At 40.7% G+C, this 14,805-nt stretch overlaps 3 protein-coding genes across 6 annotated transcripts in view; 2 read left to right on the top strand and 1 right to left on the bottom strand.

Moving 5' to 3' along the window:
* Nucleotides 1–52: 52 nt before the first annotated feature.
* IntS10 (Integrator 10) lies at nt 53–2,433 on the bottom strand. Its single transcript, NM_139573.2, has 3 exons — nt 2,132–2,433; nt 1,034–2,078; nt 53–977 (listed from the first exon to the last, which is right to left on the bottom strand). The coding sequence occupies exons 1-3, from the start codon at nt 2,329–2,331 to the stop codon at nt 327–329; spliced, it is 1,896 nt and encodes a 631-aa protein (NP_647830.1). The 5' UTR covers nt 2,332–2,433; the 3' UTR covers nt 53–326.
* A 250-nt stretch (nt 2,434–2,683) lies between these two features.
* ntc (nutcracker) lies at nt 2,684–5,311 on the top strand. Its single transcript, NM_139572.3, has 2 exons — nt 2,684–3,322; nt 4,379–5,311. Exons 1-2 carry the CDS (start codon nt 3,184–3,186, stop codon nt 5,182–5,184), a joined length of 945 nt encoding a protein of 314 aa, NP_647829.1. The 5' UTR covers nt 2,684–3,183; the 3' UTR covers nt 5,185–5,311.
* The window catches only part of CG32264 (uncharacterized protein), a 91,634-nt gene continuing 79,512 nt past the window's right edge, over nt 2,684–14,805 (top strand). For 2 of the 4 annotated variants that reach the window (NM_001104025.2, NM_168037.2), the window contains exon 1: nt 7,855–9,257. In NM_001104025.2, coding sequence (NP_001097495.2) covers nt 8,663–9,257 — 595 coding nt within the window. In that variant the 5' untranslated portion in view covers nt 7,855–8,662. Of the gene's footprint in view, nt 3,323–5,688; nt 5,830–7,854; nt 9,258–14,192; nt 14,627–14,805 lie in introns of those variants that run through there. The other 2 variants (NM_206268.4, NM_001274446.1) reach the window with 2 other exon arrangements.

Here is a 14,805-nt window from a genome sequence, read left to right as displayed (position 1 = left end):
ACTGGTCCTTTAACATAAATGCTTAACCAAGAAATAAGATGAATCATTTTAAGTTATTGTTAGTCGATCAATTATATTTATTATACCCAAATTAAATTAAAACTACATGAAGTTTTAAATTATGCGTATGACTAAATCGAAACATATCAAATGCAACCTCTAACTATGTTATCAGCTGATAAAATAAATATTTGTTTATTCGATAAGCGAAATACACCAGTCTAGACTGGTGAACTTAAATATAATAGTCGTATGTATTAACCAAACACACAATGTGTAAGATAGCTGGAAAATAGATATTTTATAAATGTTACCTCCTAGTTATTTCACTTAATCACAATCGTCTCCACGGGCTGACTGATTCCAAAGATGTGCTGCGCCAGCATCAAGTGTTCTTGGTTAATGAAATTCGCAAGCAAAGTGATCACGTTCTCATTGCAGCGGGCAATCTGCTGGCGTGTTATCGCCCTGAATTCATCTCGGGCTCCTTTGTCCGCTCCACGGGTGCCAATTCTTCGGCTTTGGGAACCACCAGCTACAGTGGTCGCAGTAGGTGTGCCACTCGAATTTGGCGAGCTGGTCAACTCAAAGTTATCCTCCTGCTGGGAGTTCCAAATGTGCGAGAGTTCCTCGAGCAAATCGATATTAATAATGTAGGTGGATAGGGTGCGCAGATTGAACGATTTCCGTTGCTTGATCAGGTTAAATATCTGTTGAGTGAGCAGAACATCGTTGAGTAGATTAAGTTGCTGCAGCACTAGGATATCCCCTAGCAATCGATCTGGAACGTTCGGTTCGAAGACCTTGCGACTCAGTCTGCTGATGATGGCTCCCACGCAGTACTGAACCAACGCTGATCGAGTGAGGGGCAGAAAAACCATGTGCCTGTGGCCCTTCAGCGACATATTCTCCAAAAGTTGACCCTGGGTGGTGGGGAGTTCTGACAGGATCTTTAAAATGCACTGGAAGCCCTGGAGCTGTGTGAGAAATTCATTAAGGTTTACCCATGTGAAAAAACTGGCTCTCTACTTACCGTCATGCTGCCTTGCATTAGATTAAGGCTCAAGATCTGCAGGCTTTGCACCAGACTGCTCTGGGTGGTCATGTCCGCCATAAGCTTGTTGGCCTCATCCCGGTGTCCGAAATATATGGCCAAGTCGAAGAGGAATCTTGAGATCCAAGGCGCCAAGGGAAGAGCCAGCATAAGTTGACTGAAATCCCTTTGGAACTGATCCGTATTGAGCAGCTGCCAGCACTGGGCGGCGTGTAGGAAGGCCTTGGATAACTCTGGACTTATGGCCGTGGTCAGGGAGAATTTCGGTGGCTCCATGCTGGGCACTTCGGAGCCATCACCTTCCGGCGACCATTCCATGAATCCTTCTACCAAAACATGAGTTACATCGGCATCCTCGATCCTCAGCTTACAATTTCGTATATAACCATGAAGGGAGTAAATGAACAAGGTGGTGGCGTAGAACAAAACCTGGGAGCTGCCCGCAGGACTGCCGGAAAGTATGTCCACCAGCTTTTCCCAGTAGACGTTCTGGTTGACATGCTTGCTGAAGGGCAGGAAGGGCTCCCAGCCCATCATCTGACCGCAGATCATCAGCACTTTAAAGATGTTCTTCCAGGCATCTGCTGTATCCGATTCATCCATTATTTGCCGCAAATAAAACTCCAAGGAACTGGTATAAAGTCTGCAGGCCAGATTTGGCGAAAGTTCCGGGGGCTTATTCTGGATCATGGGCAATACCTCCTCCACCAGAATCCGCTGATAGAGATCCGGTTCGGTTTTCATGCCCTCCGCCAGCATTTCCAGTAGCCTGGGAGCCTGAGTTATGGCTGATTTGGGAAACTTGTTGAACATCAGTATGTAGATATAGATGCGCTCCAGATTATCGGCACTGTGGTTGATGGTGTGCATGAATATGTTGTGCTGTACTTCCGGAGTTAGGTGCTTGTACATTTTTACATAGAACTCGTGTTCCGGCGTAGTTTCATTCTCATTTCTGAGGGCATTTGTTAGGGAGTTGATCTCCTGCCACAGCTCCGTATGTTGATTCTGGAAATTGGTGGCTCTGGAACAGTAAAAGATAAAGTAACTGGAATAGATGTGCTATTGTATACTCACATAGCACTGAAACACTTTGCTGCCTCCTCATAATTCTGAGCATCGCGTTCCAGTAGATAAGCCTCGTATTGCAGGTTGAATGCATTGGGATATAAAGTTTTAGCTGTGATAATCCAGGCCATGGCCGCGCAAGGATCGCTTTTCCGGAGTCTTTGCGCCTCCTTGACCATGTACAACTCATTTTCCTCTTGGCTCGGCATGTTTCTTCGGGTATATCTTTTGTTTTTATTAATTTTCTCCTAGTTTCAACAAAAACAAACCATTTAGCCGGCTATTAGGAATTTATTTACTAGCACTGGCCATATTTTTCTATTAGGGATGGGAACTATTGGATCTAGAAACTAGCTAGAGATTTCAATTATTTTCAAAACGCTTGTTTAGCATAGTGCGCTTGTTTTAGTTACATTAGGGCTGGCGTTATTGAGTCATTTCAACCTAAAACGCTTTTTATATCAATATATGTTCGGTGAATTCGAAGATATTTAATTTTCAGCTTGAATATAGCTAGCTTAACAAGCGACTCTCTCCTCATCTGCAATCGATAACAGCAGCGGCAGTAGTGTTGCATAGTAGCTGCCAGCCAGCTGATTATTCGCTAAATAACCAATTGTTTTTTCGCGAATTTTTCAATTTTCTGTGATTTTTGCGGCTACAAAATCGAAAACTATATTAAGCAAAATACATACGAACCTGGCAATTGCGACTGCTTATGTAATATCTGTGACAAACCAAGTTTTCTAGAAAATACCTGCCGATGCGTCGTTGCGCTTTGTTTTTGTTGCGTGAATAAGAATCGTTGGATATTTGTACATTCGCAATTTGTTGTAAATATGTTTAAATCTTAAGTGCCACAGCTTATCAACGAAGTAATATAATTGCGATTCCCTCCTTTTGTTAATCAGTCCCACTATATAGCACTAAATATAAAAATTGAGTGCACAAATCGCAGTATGCCCCATTTTCTGATTGTCATTCCGAAAACAAACAATGACAGTCGCATTGAAAGTTTAAATCAAATCGTTTCCCAGAAAATTCGTACGTAAATATCTGAAATGTCAGACACTAAATCCGAAATTGAGGGCTTTATAGCCATTCCCACGACATCGGGCGAACAACAACAACAACAGCCGCAACAGCAGCAAAATGAGCAACAAGTGGTCGGCACAAAGGACATTAAAGCTCCTGATCAGGGTAAGTTGTGTAATATTTATAGAAACTTACTAACTTACTTAAGAGCGCTCTATGTAATTGATAAATGGCCTGCAAATAACAATCGTTCATTAGTATCTTATCATATTCTATATCGTAAAATAATCTTAAAAAATACGATTATTGTATATATTAATATTTAGTTGAGAGTATCACTGATATCTAGAAGTTATTCATAATCTATAATAGAAATCATTATTTAATACATATCACTTAACAATAGATACTCATAAATCATGATAAACAAGACAACGTACACTAATTCATGCATTATGCTAATAACAATCTGCTCATTCTATAGATATTTTTTTAACAAATTTATTTGTACCTGTTTCTATTGTTAGTTTATAGAGCAATGTGTTTTTCATCCACGAATTATGCATATCTATTTACTCATACCTTGAATCACTTAACTTGAATGAAGTTCCTTAGACTTTCATTCCAAGATCGGCGACTCTCTTCGATGAATCATCAAGTTAACCCCTTCGAATAAAAGTAACATAAATTCCGAAAAACCTGTTTGATTATTTTGTAAATTGCTTCAAAAATGTGACGTTATATTTATTGTAATAATAGCCGTTTTAATTGTTCAGTTCCAACTTGTTTAACCTAGTGTCTTATCAAATATATTATGTAAACACAAAATAATTCTAAGTTTGATTAATTTTACAATTTATTTTAAAGCAAATTGAGTAGTGAATTAAATATTTATGTCGTGTTAGACATAATTTTATTTACAATTTCTTTCGTGATTTGTTTTTGAATGCAAGTGTTAATTTACTTAATTTATTTAAAGTTCTACATCAGTCTTAAAGTCTTAACGGGAGTTTTGAGTTTACTTCTGTGTTCTATATTTTGTAGTGTCAAAATGTATTGTATATAACTACCGGTTTGAGTTGTTGCTTCCGAAATCCGCACATAGCAGGTTTGTTTCTGCAATTTTCAATCTTCTCCTAACCAACCAACAGCACAGACAATTTCACTAATCATATCCTCGAGATTCTGTTTAAATATAAATACAAATAAAACTCGTTGCAGTGGGGAAAAAGCAGCGACCACGTTTGATACAAGAGAAGAGCACCCAGGAGACAAATCCGTTGATCCTGGAGCATGCTACTCTGGAATGGGTGCCGCAGCATATGGATAAGCTACTGAATCAGTATCAGGAATGTCGCAAAATGCCGGCTGCCGAGTGGCTTCATTTGTTGACTTACCTGGTGGCCCTGGAATGCGGATTTGTGGAGGAGGAGACATTTGCCCAGAAGAGACACCTCATTCAACCCGTACCATCATTTAGCAGCTTTCACGCCCAGAATGTGCGAATCCTGAGCGAACAACCAGCTAGATATGAAGTGTGCTTCAATGACACCGTCTATATAATGCGACTGAGAACACTATTGGACAAGCATGCTCCCGAGGAGACTTCTCTGGTGGCTGCCCTTCAGTGCCGGCTGATGGCCGTCAGCCTGGGGGATCAGCTTATGATCACCCTGTCCCCAGCACCTCCGTCGAAGGAGCCTGGCTACAGCGTCAGCCTGTCTATCGGACGCTATGTACTGAATATTCAGGCGAAGAACAAGCCCATCTACCATCGCTTTCGGAAGCTGGATGAACTCTCATATCAGCTGAAACAGCACTTGTTCCAGCCCATGCGATCGCAGCAACTAATGCAGATGGAGATGAAGCTACAGCCCTCGCTATTGGGCCTCCCGGACGAATTGTACTTCGAGATCTTCAGATATCTGGACAAAAGCCAGCTAAATGTGGTGGCCAGGGTCAATAGACATCTTCATTTCTACAGCAAGGAAGTGGAGCGAAAAAGGCTAAAGGGCGGCAGAAGCTAAGCTCTTGTTTTAATCGAAGCCGGTTTAAGCGATTTTATAAATATTATTATATTAATAAATTATTAAGTGGTGCATAAAGATTCTCGGGAATCATTGTATGTCAATAAATATATTTGCTTATTCAAGTAAATGCCTTGTTAAGAGCTGAAATACAACACGTCTCTTTATATTCTCTGAAATGTTTTAAATATTAAGACGGATTTTTACAATAAACTATCCTCAAAGATAAAGGGAATATTCCTTGCTTTATTTGGTGGAAGGCATGGATTTTTTCAATTGAAAAGGTAAATTCGAGAAAGTGATTCAATTAATTAAGCACTTCAGTTTTCAGATAGATTTTAAGTAACAGGGGAAGGTGTTTTAAATTACTGAAGCTTCTTATGTTTTGTTTTTTTACATATGTTTTAGTAAGAGTAAGAGTAAGAGTAATACCATATATTTGTGTTTAAATTATCCTTTAAATTGTGTCCTTATTGCATGCATTTATACGACCCGCTCCATCAGCAAGGACAATTGTGGATCCTCCGACGCCCTCGGCTGAGTCCTGCAACTCCTTCGATATCTTTGAGCCACCTGCCACGCCCCTGGATTCCATTAGCCTCAAGAGCAGTGCCAGTAGTTACCTCTACGATCGTGATATTACAGGTGAGTTGCGTCCACGTGTCCGCGCCACCTGTTCGTCGGCATTTCACCCCCCCCCCCTCCGCCCTTTATGACCGAAAAGAGGGGTACACGCCCCTAAACGAGTCGGCCCTCAACCACAGAAGTGCAGAATGCGAAACAAGCTGCTCCAGCAGCCAAAAACACGCGCCGAGATTGTCGCATCCACAATTCCCAGTGCCCCCAAAAAACCCCAAGCCCCCATTCGCCATTCCATCTTCGTCGGCTTCGAATCTCCAACCTCACAAGCCCACTTCGATTTTTTATGCGCACGCAAAATCAACAAAACCCACGCGGGCAAAACGGCACCCCTATAACCCCTATGTGTGCTACAGCTTTATACACTGAGAGAAACCCATGAAAAGCCGACGAAAATTTGTAAGTTTACACTAGTTTACAATTTTCAATTCATTTGGAACTCTTGAGAGTATCTCGAACACATTCGTATTTCTTTTAAATGTTTCTCTCAGTGTACTCCCCTTGGCCTCTTCGCCTTTTCGGTTTTCCTGGCGGATGGCATCTACAATTTGGTTTTTCTCCCTCAACAGCGGGATGCTTGCTGCTCGGTGCTGGGCTCCTATTTCGTGTTTATATTACGATATCGACTTTCTCGGGCCGAGCCTTATCACTAAAATAAAATGAAATAAAAACAAAAATGGAAAAGGGAGAGAGTGAGAGTGAGCCCAGCCTGGCGACATTCCCCTTGGAAACCCTATGTTTTCGGTTTCCCGTGGGTCCTGTCGAAATTATCTGGCTACAACTTTATCAAAATTTACGAAAAACAGTGACAAATGCATAAATAAATTATGGCAAAGCCAAACAAAGCAAAACATATTCCGCTGGGCTAGTGCTCTCGCATTTATTTTTGGACTAGAGGCAGTCGTGTCTCCTGAAAAGCTTCGGAAAAACGAGAGAAGCTTTCCATCGAGCGAAGAGTTACTCAGCATTTCCCAGGGGCAGCTGTTTAACCCCAGCCTCGTCATCCATTTTGTCCGCCCACAATTCGGTCGAATGGTTGGGTGAATGAACCCACAGATGTGGGTTTCATACAGTGGCGAAATATAACGAAATATAGTTATTATATACCACGTCAAGGAGTATTTCAAAAAGTGTTCTAATTGCAAATCATTCATTTTGCATTGATAAGATTATTATTAAAAACCGGTTTGAACTGGTGGGTTTCTGCAATAAAATTTCTATTGACTGCGATTATTTGTCAATGTTTTTATGGCCTAATGAAAGACTATCTTATCACGAATAAAAGCATGGAAATTGGAATTCCATGGACAACAGAAATAATTAACCACTGAGTCATTTTGTTTATGTTGGGACATACATTAACCTAAATTTCTTCAATATTGAGCTAAATTGAGTTACATGCGGTTTTGGTCACACTGTCTCCCCATCTGCAATGCTAAACTGTGCCAAACTTTTCATTCTGCTTCTCGTTTGAGTAGCTGTTGTTGCTTTCGTTTCCATTCTCGGTCTCCTCCCGTTTGTGGGTGGTCCAGTAACGGTAAACAGCAAAGAGGAATCAAAAGAGTTGGCAAAACATATGCTTCTCCTATTTCCCTCTTACTTCTGGGATGCAAGCAAAAGCAAGGGCCAATTTTCTAAGCACCAGCAGATGCAACTCTGTCTCGCTCACTCAGGGTCACACTGGAAAAAATAATCGTTAAATAAACAAACATAAAAGTGAACTCTGCTTTAAACTCTTTAGTAAATCAGCTATATTTATGAATGATGTTAAAAATAATATTTTAAACATCATAAATATTTGAAACTGCTATTTAGACGTGCGATATTGAGTCCAAAACCTGATGAACTTTCATGTGGGGGGTGCTCAGATGGACCCGATTGTTTGCTATCTGTGCTTTCACAGCTCTCACAGACTCCCGATTTCCTGTGCAACTCTCTACGATTCTACCACTCTCTCGGCTGATTGCGCTTTTCGCCTCTCGCTCCTTGGCCAGCCAGCTTTTCCGCAGGATAACAAAGCTCGGCGCAATCAGTCGTCGTACTTTGGCCCAGCGTCTCTGGTCGGAAAAGCGGAAAAGCGGGACTTTTCACCCGGGAGAGAGTGTCGCGAATCCTCGCTCTCGCCCAGATACCGTTAGAACCTGTTCGAACTAGGTCCTTTAGTGGCATACATATGCGTGGCATCCTTCGCGTCCGTGTGTGCTTGTGCTATGTGTTTTCATAAATATAAATAAATAAGTCCTGGCTGGTCCAGAACTTACTACTACTACTACCCCACACACACACAACAGCTGATTATTTCAAATCGGCGCTGGAGATTTTTATAAACACTTTCAAGTGGGTTTTTGGGTTTGAGAGGCTGCCGAGCGACCTTGACATCGCAGTCAATGGTCTAGTTACCTCTTGCATTATCTTTGACTCGCTGAAATCATTGCGAAATCAGCTGGATTATTAGTGATTTATACTAAAGATTTATGAAGTTTTCTAAATTTTATAAATCGTATTTTAACAGTGTGAATGGGTCGCTGAAATGGTAAACAATTCAGTGTGTATTTTCTAAAGAAAATTTATTTCTAACGATTTTAGTGTAATATTTGTAGTAAATACTGGATAGCAAATCCAGCGACCGAAACGCAATGGTCTAGTGCCACTTTTGAACTGTATAAGTTAATATTAGATCAGCCTCAAGCTGGATTACAGCAGCGATAGCAACGGACCCTGGGAGAAGCAGCAGCAGAACCCAAATCCGCAGAACTCCAACGCGGAAAAGGACAACAATGCCAGGACCAATGAGCAGCTGCAGCAGGACTTGCTGCAACAGTTGCAGCAGCAATTCCAGATGGCAGCGGTGCAGCAGCAGCAGCACCACCAGCGGCAGTTGCTGCACCACCAGCACTCCCATCCGCCCTTCCAAGCCACCCAGCAGCACCAGCCCGCGCAGCAGCAGCAGCAGCAGCAGCATCAAACGGTGCAGCAGCAGCAGCAACAGCAGCAGCAGCGCTTGCACCACTCGCACCACCCACCGCTGCAGCACCACCTGTCGCTGGGTGGCTACCAGCAACTGCAGCTGCAGATGCAGGCCAACAGGAATCAGTACTCCACGCCGCAGCATCACTATCGCAATGCAACCAATGCTGCAGCGGCCGCAGCTGCAACATCGGCGAATGCTGCCACCATTAGACGCCGCACCTTGAGTCACGTATCGCGCTCTTACTCCCTGGGCACAGCGGCGGCCAACGCAGCAGCAGCCGCAGCAGCAGCAGCAGCAACAGCAGCGGCCACAACTGCAGCAGCCACAACTGCAACATCATCGGCCAGTAGCAACAATCAACTGAGTATCCACAAAACTGGGATCATGGTCGCCGCCTCACGATGTCGAAGTCCCATAATGCTGTGCCACAGTCACAGCGACGGCGAGTTTCCACTGTACCGAGGTGAGTCCGCAAGCGGGTGCCCACTGTAACGTAGTGCGTTCCCAGGTGGATCGACGTACATTTTGATAGCTTAATTAGCCGCTGTCATTGTGTGTCACTCGCATGTGCAACAGTTGACGGCAACGGGAAATGGGATGAAAATGAGATGAAAATGGTATGAAAGTGTGGGGCTATTGAAGGGAAATTGCGTTGCGTTTGTGTATTTTCCGGTGCTCCATTGTGTCCTGTAATGCTAACTGGTCGATTGTTGTGTGCGGGCCTTTGGGCTTGCACCTCGTATTGATTGATTACTTCGCAATGATTTATTAATTGGATTACAGTCATGCGGGCTTCGTTTCATACTGGCAGTTTACGTTTTAATTAAATATTTTCCAAGCACATAAATGTGCTTATTTTTATGGAAGAACAGAGATATTGCAAAATGAGTAGGCAAATAATAAATAAAATATATTTTTATACCCATTTAAACGTATCAAGGAGGTTTTATGCGTTACAATAAACTCAATTAGCAGCGTTTACTTTGATGGTGCCCCGTTTAGATTTCCACTTAATTACTCAATTACCGTTTCAACCGATTCGATATAAAAAGCCATCATTTCCTAATCCGCAACCTTAACAAGCTATATCGCACTCAATATTGATATTTATGACGATGGCAATTTGCTAAATTGAGTAAATGTCATTGAAATCGCGAAAAGGTTGGCTGTAATCAATGTCCTTTTCATTGCTCTTTATCCTGCACTCGATTCTATGCAATTTTCCCGTTGATTTTTATGCTTTTCTTTGGCTTTTCCTCCACCATTTCCACTTTTGTTTCGCTTGTCATCTGGTGCGAAACTTAATTAAATTACGACACTTCTTCAGCGCTTTTTTTCAGCATTTCCTGACAAGTTCAAAGCGCAATGTGTCGCACATCCTGCCAAGGATTTCCTTTGCTCTCTTTCTATTTTGATCGCCTTTCCTTTTCCCTCACACACATATTTGTTGACTGTTCTAATACGCTTTAAATGATGGAATCGATTTGGAAACATTTGATGAGCTTGTCGCAGCGGCGACATCTGCGAAAATCTTTCATGAGTCTGCACAGTAAAGAAATTTAACAAAATAAAATAAATTCCTAAAAAAATAAATTATTTTGAAATTATTTGTATAATGGTTTTTGCAACCTCTAATAAAAAACTGTGTATGTTCGCCAAAAAAAAAAAAATCATAGATAATTCTATTATTTTGACACTCTCTTTTCTCAGTGTAAAACATTTGCGGGTGTTCGTACGAAATAAAATTAGCAGACTGATGATGAGACGGAATCAAGGGGGTACAAAAACTTTTCTTTGTCGTAAAATGTTGCGAGCAACGTTTCCCAAAAAATTGGGGCTACAAAAATTGATAACTCAAGTGGAAATCCAAGCGCATTCTGAAGTTGTTCATATAAAAAATTTACGAGTTTCTTTCGACATCTTGAAAAAGTTTCGTTCTTGGATTTGGTTGATTGTTTAAAAAATTATTGATACGAATTTTATTGGCGGCTTCATTTTTGTGGGATCTAGCAGCTGAAACAAATGGGGTTGGGTTAATTATTCAGGCCGCATTTTTGGGTTCAATTTTGATGTGCATAAATTTCGTTGAGCACGATTTATTGGTAAGGATTTTCCGCCTTTCGTTCCCAAACTTGTTAAATTTCCCTCGGACTTTCTGGCTGGGTAAATATTGACAAATATTGATAATATTTCATTACCGTCTTCGATAGTTTTGGCCCGCCTTTTTTTTTTGCCTTTATCCTTGTCAACGAAATTTGCAGTTGTGTTCGTTGCCTTCTTTTTCAATTTTTATTTGCTGTCAATATGGCGCCATTTATGACAAACTGTTCGATGATGGCGTCGACAGCTTCCTCGGCTTTAATCACACCAGCCCAGGAACCCTCTCGTTGCCTACACTGAAAACAATTGCATATGAATGTTTGCTGAACTCATTCCACCACTCATTTTTAAGCCAACAACTTGAAGGAGTTATTTAAAGTAATACAAACTAAGCTCAAACTAAGCAAATCATCATTGTATACATTTATAGCCCAATTTGTTTCAGTGTATTGCATGGCGGATACTTAATGACTCCATGGCGTGTCTTTAGTGCTCGAGTTAATGTTTCGCGTATTGATTTCGCTCCCTTCGCCTGCAACCCCACGACTCTTCCCTTTCGCTCAAATGCTTCTTGGCATTTCTCCCACGGAAAATGGGGGCGGTGGGACAGGACGGAAAAGGGGGGCGTGGCCGGGTAGTGGGGACAACAGCATCCGCAGCAAGTTGGCCAAGTAATTAAGGTTCTTGTAGCGCTGCTGCCTCAATGGCTCCCCAAGTTACGTGCACGAAATCTAAATTTAATTTGCAACTTGTGCCAAAAACGTGGGAAAAAGAAAAATTAAATAAAATATTTCGATGCAGCACGAGTTTTTCTTATGGGCCTATTGACGTCATTAGCTGTAGTATGGGTATAAATAATGAAAAGGATGAAAAGAAGGATAATTAATTGACAGCGGAAGAGATAAATGGATACTGTGGGATGCGATGAGTCTTCAAATAAATTCAAAAAAACCTATTAAATCATTTCAACAACATTTTAAGAGCTCTATCATTATTTCATAGAAGAAAAACAATTAAAAAGTACCACTTCTTATGATTAAAATATTCTGAAAATTATCTATTCAATTGCATTTCAAACAAATTTAGTTTGAACCCAAATGAAATGTCACACAATCATATAACACTTAACACGCTACGCAATTGGCCTATTCAAATTTCCCGATGAAGTTTAAATGTTTGCCGCAATTTAATTTCACTTACATAAATCCTTAGTAAATCTATTTAGCCGCCAAACTTTTCCTCTCACAAATTGAGTTCAAATTTTCTCGCTTTGGCCTGACATTTTCTGTGTGCCATCTTCTAGGCGCTTCAAGTTGGCCAAGAAACAACTCAATTTGAGTTTGAATGCAGCTATTTTGGGCCTGGTACTTGGTCGCCGAATTTGGCATTGAATTAACGTCTTCTGTCCGCCAGTTTTCCTTTTTCTTTGGACTCACTTTTTTGGCGAAAAGCGAGCGAGACCCCAGGAAAATTACCATAAAAATGCGCAGCTCTGTAAAAGATTATCTTTATTTGCAGACCGAGACGGGCAAATCAAATGTATGTCCTTGAACCTTCTCGCCCTCCCCCTCACGTCCATTTGAGTTTTCCCCACAGTCACATCAGACTAAACAAAAGGCCGAGGGAAAACCCAAAAAGAAAAACACAGCAACAAAAAAGGAAGACAAGTCAAAAGGTAACCAACAACAACGGAGACAATGCCAACCGCAAATGACCAACTTAAGCCTCAATTTTGGTCAAAAGGGAAGACATGGAAAAGATGGCCAAGAGGGGGAGGTAGTCGGAGGGGGGGGGGGGAAAACTGTGACCACCTTGCTGGCAAATTGCCTGGCTTAAAAATTTAATACTGCTCGCTTATTTGAAAACAATCAAAGCTCCAGTTTTGTTGTTGACTTTTCGAATGCACTGAAAGAAAAAAAGTTGACCAACTTTATAATTTTTATTTTTCGCTACCTTAAGCATATATCATTTATTTTATATAATTTGGAATATGTTTAATTTATGTACAACAATTATTATATAAAAATGTATCTAAACTCTTCTCTATTTTTCTCTGTGTCGCTGTTTACGGTTTTTCTCGTTTGGCTCGTCCGCTGTTATTTATTTATATTTTATTTGCCTGCCCCACTTACCTGACATCAACCCCTGTCCGCCGCATCCTTCCGCCTTCCTTCCTGTCGTCCTTCCGCTGGCTGTCCACCACTTCCCCCTCTCCCCACCCTTCTCATCCGCACTCAACTCATCTCCAGTGACAGAATTCTGGTCATGTGCTGCACATAATTGCATTCAAAGCTCTGGAAAGCAACCCTCCTGATTTTCTACACCCCCCTCTTATTGAGCAGCGCGGCAAATGACAATAAGAGCGGTTACTTATACGCCATGTTGGCCATGTGGAAAGTTGCTCATGTAATTACAGCCCAGTTTGTTGTTGCGGGTGGTCAGGAAAAACGGAATTCTTTATGCAAACTTTTAGGTCATGCCACTCGGACATGGATCTGGCCAATGACAAGTAGCAGGGAAAGTTTTGAGGGAATTAAAGTTTTCCAACAGAGGGGAAGGATATTTTATGAAAAAAAAAAAAACGTGGAATAACTTTGCAGTGAAAGTTGTTTATGCTGTCAGTGGAAGTTTAATTTCATTAACATGTTCGTAATGTACTATTTTAGTCATAATAAGTTGAAATGGGAATTCAGCAAATTAAGAACTGCCTTACAGAAATTTCCTTAAATTTGCGACTTTGCTTTGAATTTGTAACTTTTTCGAAATTGTAGTCATCCCATTCGATTTTTTCTTTGCCTTTTTCACTATTGATTTATGTGGGTTTTATGTTTTGGTGCTCTATTCCGTTGACCAACCTTCTATTCCCGTTTAACGTTTTGTTGACTAACACGCATTTCACTAAAAATAAACTTTTGTATTTTATGCTCTTATTTAATTAGTAATTTTATTAGTAATTTACTAAAATCCCAAAACTTGTCATTGAGTAGAACAATTACTTATGACCAAAATTTCAAAATATTTTAATATGCATATTATTGAATATATAAAATCTAAATAAAAAATATAAATTAAGCAGAGAGTTTCAGCAAAGCCATACAAGTTGGAAAAGCAGTTTCTACAATCGTTTTTTGAAAATCTGTTAAATTTTTCCCAGTATACTTTTCAACGAGAAGTGGTCATTGTGACAGTTTTGTTTTATTTTGACCGCGTTTGCGATTGATTTTAGTTTTAGTTGAACGCGAACCTTTACCAACGACGGCTGAGAAAAACTTACAATTCTCAAAAAATTGAAAGAAAATCAAATACACATGTGTACGCGAATAAGCCAAATAAAAATCGATTATACGCCACGTTGAACGCGCTGAAAAGTAAAGATAAAATTGTGCCGCGAATTCAATTTAACGCCAGACTTGACTTTATCGTGTGCGAGTAATCAGAGAAAACGGCGATATATAGGAGTAAAAAAGGATTTGTAGATAGGAAAAATTTGCAGAGGAGGAGATGGAGTGAGGTGCCAATTGAGATGTCCTGTCGACGCCACACGATTACCATTTCATCAGTACTTTGATTTGGGCCAGGCTAATAGATAGGCCTTTATTATCATCCATTTTTTTCCCATTGATTTTCCTTTTTGGGCTTCAATGTTTCGCAAACGAAAGCAGCAGCAGTTGCGATTGAAACATCGTACCGGCGACAGGAAGCGGAAATTGTTGTCCTGCATTTTTAACAGAGGTTGGCTTAAAACTGTTCTTCACTTTCACACTCACACTTTAGCGATTAATTTTTAATAATGCCCGGATAAAAAGGAGCCAGAATTTCTTATCCTTGCTGTGGAGGACTTGAATATGTTTTTAGTAAAAGAGAAACACGAAACCGACCCTCCGTGGAAGGATAGCTTGGTGTAATCACTT

The sequence above is a fragment of the Drosophila melanogaster genome, chromosome 3L (genome assembly GCF_000001215.4).
Source record: "Drosophila melanogaster chromosome 3L".
In the NCBI taxonomy this organism is placed as follows: domain Eukaryota; kingdom Metazoa; phylum Arthropoda; class Insecta; order Diptera; family Drosophilidae; genus Drosophila; species Drosophila melanogaster.
The sequence above is the reverse complement of the archived record's forward strand: the minus strand, read 5'-3'. Positions and strand labels throughout refer to the sequence as shown.

Coding starts and splice junctions, on each gene's coding strand:
- IntS10 (NM_139573.2), bottom strand. CDS start 2,331: ATGCCGAGCCAAGAGGAAAATGAGTTGTACATGGTCAAGGAGGCGCAA. Junction 2,079..2,131: donor GCAAAGTGTTTCAGTGCTAT/GTGAGTATACAA, acceptor TTACTGTTCCAG/AGCCACCAATTTCCAGAATC. Junction 978..1,033: donor TAATGCAAGGCAGCATGACG/GTAAGTAGAGAG, acceptor TTTCTCACACAG/CTCCAGGGCTTCCAGTGCAT.
- ntc (NM_139572.3), top strand. CDS start 3,184: ATGTCAGACACTAAATCCGAAATTGAGGGCTTTATAGCCATTCCCACG. Junction 3,323..4,378: donor CATTAAAGCTCCTGATCAGG/GTAAGTTGTGTA, acceptor AACTCGTTGCAG/TGGGGAAAAAGCAGCGACCA.